The sequence below is a fragment of the Asparagus officinalis genome, chromosome 7, assembly GCF_001876935.1.
Source record: "Asparagus officinalis chromosome 7, Aspof.V1, whole genome shotgun sequence".
In the NCBI taxonomy this organism is placed as follows: domain Eukaryota; kingdom Viridiplantae; phylum Streptophyta; class Magnoliopsida; order Asparagales; family Asparagaceae; genus Asparagus; species Asparagus officinalis.
In genome coordinates, this window is record NC_033800.1 from 149,284,719 (window position 1) to 149,293,529 (window position 8,811).

The 8,811-nt window shown below is 38.4% G+C and overlaps 1 protein-coding gene across 1 annotated transcript in view; it reads left to right on the forward strand.

Annotated features, from left to right (window-relative positions):
- The window catches only part of LOC109847973 (keratin, type II cytoskeletal 1-like), a 4,626-nt gene continuing 221 nt past the window's right edge, over nt 4,407-8,811 (forward strand). The window contains exons 1-8 of the mRNA XM_020417205.1: nt 4,407-4,681; nt 5,972-6,052; nt 6,141-6,229; nt 6,319-6,393; nt 6,547-6,668; nt 6,761-6,985; nt 7,155-7,220; nt 8,771-8,809. Coding sequence (XP_020272794.1) covers nt 4,559-4,681; nt 5,972-6,052; nt 6,141-6,229; nt 6,319-6,393; nt 6,547-6,668; nt 6,761-6,985; nt 7,155-7,220; nt 8,771-8,809 — 820 coding nt within the window. The 5' untranslated portion in view covers nt 4,407-4,558. The remainder of the gene's footprint in view (nt 4,682-5,971; nt 6,053-6,140; nt 6,230-6,318; nt 6,394-6,546; nt 6,669-6,760; nt 6,986-7,154; nt 7,221-8,770; nt 8,810-8,811) is intronic.

An 8,811-nucleotide genomic window follows, 5' to 3' on the forward strand; every position in this document is an offset into this window, starting at 1 on the left:
AGAGTGAAGTGAGATCCTCTCTTGAGAATTCCCTCTTGTTCTCCTTTTTAAGTTTTTAGTTTAAGATAAGTGTGTACTAGTACTATTACTCCAATTCATCACCGAGCTTCTGGTTTGTAAGTTTTTAAGTTTATTTTTCGTCAAGTATGTAAGAATTCCCTCTTGTTCTCCTTTTTAAGTTTTTAGTTTTGAGTTTGAGTGATGTTTGCTTTCATGTTCTCTTTTGAGTGTTTGTAAGATAAGTGTGTACTAGTACTATACCTCGGTGGGGCCCGGTGACATACGTAGGTGGGTTGGGAGGTGCTGGCGGCCTTGGTGAGCAGAGCCGGCCCTGGGTTTTCTAAGGCCCAGGGCAAATTTTCTCAAGTGTGCCCCTTTATACAAATTAAACAAATAAATAAATTATCAATTAATTAATTTTATTAAAATTATAAGATTTTACAAAATACAATCTTCTTTTCATTGCATTAAAAGAAGGAAAAAGAGTACCCGACCAATGTTTCAGTTGAATCAAATAATAAATAAGAAAAAGTTAAAAAGATATGTATTACAAATTTACAATTTATAAAATTTATACATCTAAATTCTATATGTTATTGTAAAAAAAAGTACATTCAAAGAAAGTCGCTGCCTATCAGTCCAGTCGAACCCTACGAGGTCAGAGTTGGGGCTTAATCAAGAGCATCCTGATACAAAAGTTTAGATTAAATACTGAACCATAAAATCAAGAGTTAATGAGTTATCAAAGGAAGTTCAACATTTCAGAGCTCTGGCTCATACACAATTGAATAACATAAGCAAAACCCAACTGATTTAATCTCATAGGTAATAAATAAGGATATCAAGGGACTGCCTTCCCAACAGAAAATTTCAGAGCTCTGGCTCATACACAATTGAATAACATAAGCAAAACCCATCTGATTTCTCTTTTGAGATCTAGCAAATGCGCATCACACATTATACCCATTCTACACCTCACAAAGATATAAAAGATTACTCCTTTTTTGATGGGTAATGAGCTTAGTTTGAATATGCTTGACTTAAAATCATCAAAAAGGTCACTTTGCTGAATTCAGAACTCTCAAGAACAGTCAACTGGGTCTTCCCCAAAGTTTGTCTACAGCTGTGTTTGACCAACTAATCGAAAATGTGGATCCCTTCTATTCAATTATGCCCTTTAAAATTGAGCAATCAGCACCAAAATTGACCTAGCTTTTACTCAATTGGGGGGGTGGAGTAAACAGAGGATTACTGACTGCATCAAAAAGAAAAAAGGAAAAAAATCATCGTGATTAAACTCACCAGAGATCCAGAAGGAGAAGAGGAGCTGAGGAGGAACCCTAAAAATCGAGATCGAAACGTAAAAGACATCGCAATCGAAGACAAATTTAGAGATTTGTTTTTCTTTTTTTTCTTTGGGTCTCTTTTTCTCTGTTGGGTGTGCGCCAAAAACAACGGTGTAGTGGAGGAGGGGGTAAAATAATCTGCGGTCCAGCCCAGAGCCGGCCTAGGGCCTAGGGGTAGAGGTGAAGAAGACTAGGCGGTGACAGAGAGTTGTAAACTTGTAAATTGTAGCTCACCCCATAGTTTGTTCACCCACCTCTAGTGCCCCCTCTCAGTTTTGGGCCCCGGGCTGTAGCCCTGGTGGCCCTACCCCTAGGCCGTCTCTGTTGGTGAGCCAGCTGGTGGTCTTGGTGGGCCTGGAGATGGTGGGCTTGGTGGGTCGGGTACTGTTGGTGAAACAATACCTCGAGGTGGTTCTCACGCAGAAGGTTTTTCTAGAGTTAATGTCCGTGCTTAACTCGAACTTTTTTTTTTTGGCTTTTTTTTTTGTTTTAAGTCACTTCAGTGCTGTTGTTGTACGTTGGCTAGTTTTGTTGTTCCTTTGGAAGCAAATGTTGTTTCGTTCTTACTTGTTTGTGTGTTTGTGGATCATGTTTTTTTTTTAAAATAGACATTATCTACTTTTCCCCCCTTATTTTCTAATCAAATAAAAATTCAAGTAAGTAATTGTGAAAGCTAGCAATATAAAAAGTTATAAAAAATTTTTAAAAAAAAATTTGTCATGAATACGGTAGATCTTAACTTCCACCCTAATCTATCATAAAGATTAGATGACTGAGTTTTCTGCGTGACAGAAATCAAAATTTCAACCTCAAAATTAAACTGAACTCCCCACTTTAAGGTTTGACTAAAGCACTGGTCTGTGACATGAATATACCAATAGTCAATGCGGTCCCACTTTGACGTGTTACTGTCCTATATATAGTATTTTATTACAACAAAAATGACAAAGAAAATCTTTCGCATCTGACAATAATGGATAAAAATATTAATTTTGGTCAACAAAGGGTACTTCATAGGTCAGAGCAGAACGAGCGACGGAGTTAAATTGAGGGGACAATATATATGTCACGGGGGGCAAGCGGCACATTATTTATGATAGTAGAGATATAAATGGCTAAGTTTCATAAAACCTCCCTTCACTTCCGATGATTACCAGGAAATCGCTCTTAACTTTCAAAATATCAGAAACCCCCTAAACTTTAGGGGTTATCAGAATACAACCTTTAACTATGAGGTTTTATAATAAATTAGGGGTTTATTTCGATAAAATCCCAAAGTTAAAGAAGTTTTTCTCATAAAATCTAAATATTAATATTTTGAAAGTGAGGGGGTTCTTCCGATAATAGTCCAAAGTTAAGGAATAAGGAAGGTTTTCTCATTTCTGATAGGATGACGTCAATTTCTTAGGGACACAATCCTTATACGAGCCGTCTGTTTTGAACCTTACTAAATAAACATTGCAATGTAGAGGACAAATTATGCATTTGCCCTCCTATTTGTTCCAAGTAAAGCTTATAACTGTCTCCACGTGCATGCATATAGTTTAGAGAGAATTAGTACTCAATTTAAGGCGTTTCTACAGGGACCCCAATATAGGGGACCAAATGGGGAGACATGTGAGTTCTCCTCCTCCGATTGCATGGTGCACTATTCATGAACAGTGCATCATCCAACCGGAGGGGGACAACTCACCTGTCACCCCTTTGGGTCCCGTATTTGGGGTCCCCGGGGCATTTAGATGATGATGAAGGGAGACCTTTAATTGTTACTCTTCCTCACTGCCTTAAATCAGTTTTCCCCCTCATTTCCTGGTCATGACTATTTGGGATTCTAAAATGTTTATGTCTACTCAAGTGGCGTAGCCAGGATTATTTTTTGCCTTGGACGAAAAATAAAGGTGGTCTACGAGTATGTCGTGAGAGAGATGAGAGAGGCGCAGGAGAGGGAGGATGACTAGGAATTCTAGAGATGGAGGTATTGGAAGAGGAGGGAGAAGAGGTTGGATCTGTGGGAGAGGGAGGTGAAGTGACGGGAGAGAAGAGGAAGCGAGGGGAGGACGAAGAAGTCGTGTGAGAGACGAAATTTCTTGCCCTGGGCAGTTGACCATGACAAGCAAGCTCTGGCTACACCTCTGTGTCTACTATAAATCAATTAATTAGCCCAAAAAAACTTATAACGACATAACTCTTACTTGAGAGAGTCGTATGTTTAGGGGCTGTTTGGTTTGCTATTATAAGGGGTGGAAAACTCAGAAAACCCCTCCACATCAGATTTTTAGCCCTCCACGTCAGCTTTTTTGTTTCCGTTCATTTCTTTGTGCCGCTTTGGTTCACTCGAATGGAAGAGGAAAAACTCTGCTGAAATCGCCGCCAACTAAGATTTTTTTCCCTCTACGATTTCCTTCCCCAACCAAGTGAAATTGATGAAAACTCTGTCACGTCAGATTTTTTCCCTTCTCTGCTTTGTTTACAAAAGCTTTCCTTTTTTTTTCTATGCGAACCAAACACAAGAAAAATAAATACATTGGTTTCCCACTATTTTTTATGTGTGAACCAAAGCAAAACAATCTATTTCTTGGAAAAGTTTAGAAAACTCAAAACTTGTGTTTCTTTACATGGAATTGCATTTTTCTATATCAAGGAAACGAACCAAACAGCCCCTTAGACTACTGACAAGCCGATTACGAGACAACATGATAGGTGTTTGGCAACAGTCCTTTACTGGGCCTCAGCCCATTAATGTCTCTAATGTTACTATCAATCAACTTGATCGAAGCCCAGCTGTCAAGTGGCCCACGCAATAAACAAAAAAAACAAAATTCGCTTTCATTATTTATATGTTTGTTCGGTAATTTCATTAGAAAACCCCTGAACTTTGTGATCACTTGCATAGAACTACCCCAAACTTTAAAAACTAGGAGAATCATCCTAAATTTTAACGCGCTGTTTCCATAAAAATTTAAAACTCGTAGTAGTTGTACACCAACCACCCAAATCTATGAGGGGCCAATATGAAAGTTAACCATTTCCTCTCTTATCTCTCATCGATTTAAGCGCGAGCCCTAAATCCCTCATCCTTATTATACGAAGCTCGCGGTATTAAAAAAATCGCAGGGGTTTTAGCGCTAGGGTTTTAGTCTCCACGCCCAAACCCTAACCCTAACCCTAAGATCCCCCCCCTCTTATCTCTTCTCCAAGAATCGAAGAGGGCCATGGATAGGTATCAGCGAGTCGAGAGGCCTCGGCCCGAATCCGCCATCAATGAGAACGAGATCCGAATCACGACGCAGGGATTGATCAGGAACTACATCAGCTATGCTTCGAGTCTTCTTATGGTATCAGATTTCGGTTTCCCAGCCCTTTTGATTTTGAGAAATTTCGTGTATTTTGGTGGGTTTTCTCATTTTTTTGTGTGTTATTTGTTGTGGTCTATGCAAAATCTTAGTATTTTGCTTATAGTCTTGTTTGGATTAGATTTGTTAGCCTCTATGATTATTGGGGGGTATTGGTAAAGTTCTTTGTAGACGCATGGGTTTATTTTTAAGATAAAAGACCCGAGTCTTAGTTTATTGATGATAAAGAATACCAATATTTTGTAAGGATAGAGATGCATTATATTTTCTGTGAAGGAATTATTGAATATCTAAGATGCTTCAATGGTTTTAGAGACAAGGCTTTTATAGAGTTAGAGAATGAACATTATAACACACCGATGAATTTTGGATTTTAGTTGAAATAAAATGCAATTACATTTTCCATAAATTAATACACAAGATAACCAACAAAGAAAAATGTGTGCTCAAAGAGAAGTAAACTTAATTAGAAAAACAATGTACATCTAGGTCCCAAAGATAGTTCACAGTAGACTATGGATTGGCAGCATCCAAGAATGCGGAGCCTAAAGAAGTATCCATGCTTTTTTACGTCAGCGATCGACATAAAGCAATGCTATATGTTTAGCAATTTTACCTCAGCCAAATTCTATGATGCTTATACTCTGTGTCTTCAGTTGTACTCATCTTATGTTTTTGGATACCCTATCGCGTGAACTACATTATGCTTTCTCATTTTTTGTTTTTATTAAAGGTTGGAGCCCCTACTCCTTCAGGCTAATACTCTCAAGCCAGCGTTCTTAACTTTCAGTCTCAATTTACCATGCAATCTTCCTTTATTGTTTGTATATTTGATCCCTTGATAACTTTCAGTTTCAGTTCACCATACAACACTTTCTTCACCTCACCATTTGCCATTGCGTTTCAGTTCACCATACACATTCTTGGGACGTTGGACACCAACAGAATTATACTGCTTCCGGTTATACTTCTCATATTGTTATGTCTGTCACTTGGTGGTTTAACTTGATAATTGAAATGACAACAAGAATGTCAGTAACACTCTTTACCTTAAAGCTTTAGCAAACTCACACAGCACTATTAAGTTCTGGGCCAATAATGTATATCAATGCTCTATGATATCACTTCCTGTCATGTGGAAGAAAAATCACACTATCTTACACGTAGATTAAACAGCATAATGAAGTTCTTATTAATATATGTTTGCGACTAGGTTTTGACCGAACGTCTCTTGCAATACATGTACCAAAAGAATGTTTATTTCATTTACAGGATAAAAACGTGAACGAGATTGTCTTGAAGGCGATGGGACAGGCTATCAGCAAGACTGTGGCCATTGCGGAGTTCATAAAGGTGTTTATGATTGCTTTGCTTATATATTCACAATATGACTTTTAGGTATTTAGTTTTAGAGCTCTCTGACCAGTTTGTTTGAGTACAGAAAAGGAATCCTGGTTTGTATCAAGACATATCTATCAGTTCGACTAGCATTACTGATGTATGGGAACCTATAGAGGAGGGTCTTGTTCCGTAAGTCTTTAGACAACTTCTATGAAGACAATTTACTGTATTCTTGGAGAGTGGAAAGTTTCTCTGACACCTGACAATCTACTATGCAGTTTGGAGACGACTCGTCATGTCTCAATGATCTCAATTACTTTGTCACCTCATGATCTTAACAAGAACTCTCCTGGGTAATATATTTTATCTCTACCATCTGCATATTCAACATGATAGATGTTCCCTGTGGAGTTACGAACCTAGAATGAGCGAGTCATTCTCCTTTCAATTGTGTAGTCGGATTATATGCCTCCTTAACTCCTAATTGTTTACCTCTTGCTATGTAGTTATCAAGCACCGATGGTTTTACATCAGCCAAAAAAACAGTACAGGCCACAGCAGCAGCCACAGTACCAGCAAAGGCAGCAGCAGCAACCCAGGCAAGCGCATAATAACGAAGTTGCTGAAGGTATAACCTTTGAAGTTTTCCAAGTCTTGATCATTGAAATCTTAAAGTGTTTGAATATAAGTATGTTTGTTGACTTTCATGCTGTTTGATAGAAGAGTCATATGGCCGTGGACGTGGTCGAGGTAGAGGTGGAGGTAGAGGTGGAGGTGGAGGTAGAGGTAGAGGAAGGAGCTGGGGTAATAGAGGTGGATATGGTGGCTATGGTGGATACGGTGGTGGTGGATATGGCAGATATGAGAACAACCAAGGATATGATCAGGGTTATGGATACAATCAAGGATACACCCAGGGTTATGGAAACAATCAGGGATATCAAGGTAATATTTTGTGTTGAAACAGCTTGTTCAAACTCTTTTGGGACTATTTAATCAGTAGTTGGTGGTAACAAAAAATGAAATAAAGGTGAAAATGGTTCTTTTGGCATACTACACTCTTAAATTTATTTTCATGAGATTCTTAACCTTGCTAGTCCGCTTCTAATTGTAGAAAATGATGGATACTGGAATTATAATCGAGGTCGTGGGCGTGGTAGAGGAGGGCAGAACTATCATGGTATGTTTTCTCTACCTGAAGCTTGGATTCTAAATTGACATGTTTGCCAGAACTTACAATTATACATGTTATCTTCCACAACTTCTTATAAGCAACACATTTTAAAGTTCTTACAATCATATTTCTGAATGATAATCCGCCTATTGCACTCGCATTTTTATCTGTTTTCTTGCACTCCCATTTTTATCAAATATTTTTTCTACCCGCTTATTGCTGGTATTGTTGTTAACGTTATAAAAGTATAACATGAGTACATTCAGTCAGACGTGATTTACTGTGCCCATAATGATAATATATCCTGCCAGTATGCAATTCTTTCAGCCTTATTATAACCAATGAGTACTATGATATAAATACTGATGTTTTGTGTGACCAGAATGATACCAAAAATTGAAAAGAAAAGAAAAGAAAAAATACCACATAACCATCGAATATGTGGAGACTGACTATGAAACTACTTCCTTTGTTGAAGTCATTGCAAGAAGTAAATACGCTCTTAATATTTACGAACGAGAACCCCGATTACATCTTGCTGTCAGTAGAGATTGATCCAAGTCTAGTAAGTAATGTCGATATACGGTAAAAAAATAACTGTTCTCCAGTGAGTCAAATGTAAACAATGAAATTTTGATATTAATACAAATAGTAAAAACTTGTAAGAAAATTCTGATGATTTTCCAAATGGATGAACAGTGGGCTAGAAAAACAAGTAATTGTCTACCAACAAGATAGCTCGCGCTAATTCACTCGACGGACCCATTTTTTAAGCCTGAGCTGCTTCAGTGGCGGCCCAACATACGGCTTTCTCTTCCTTGGGCACTGCCATTTTCCTGTATTCCCTTGTTCAACTTCAACCTGAACGTTGGTTTTATCTGCTAGAACCCCGTTCTTCTCTTTCAATTTCTCTCTCATCAAATGCTCATATTTCCCTCCCCCTTTCACTCCGCTCGTGGGTTTCGCATTCTCTTGATTTTTTATCGAGATGGGCATCGACGGACGACTTCTTTCCCTTTTTTTTGTGGAAATAAAACCGTCTTTTGAGGCATTTGCAGTGAGTTCTCCGCTACTACATCTCTTCGGCGATTGCTCTTTCTGCAACATATCCTCCTCAACCTTCAATTTGTTGCTATTTTCGTTTGCGGGTAGGCCATCATCATTTGTGCACGTCTCTTCGAGCACATGCCTATTGCAACTGTCATTGTAATATAAGTGCTAGTTGCATGCAACTTCAACATCAGATGCAATTGTAGTTGCAGTCGTCTGGTTCAGCATGGTCAGGGTTGATGGCAACTTAAACTTCTTTCGTAGAAAGATGTTGCAACTGCTACTTCCATCGATAAGTCTTTAGACTTAGATTATCACTGGAGACCTTTTTTGCCACCTTAATTGCGGCCATCTTTATTGTCTGCAGTGAACCAAACAACCGCTTAACTCATTGCTTAGATAATCGGATATGTCATTATGATTTTCATTTGATGTGGCATGCACAGGCTTCCACGGGAAAACATATATATCTTCTGATGAAACTTTAATGTATGAATGTTACATAGGTGCTGGATATGAAAGAGGCAGAGGTAGCGGAGGGAGAGGT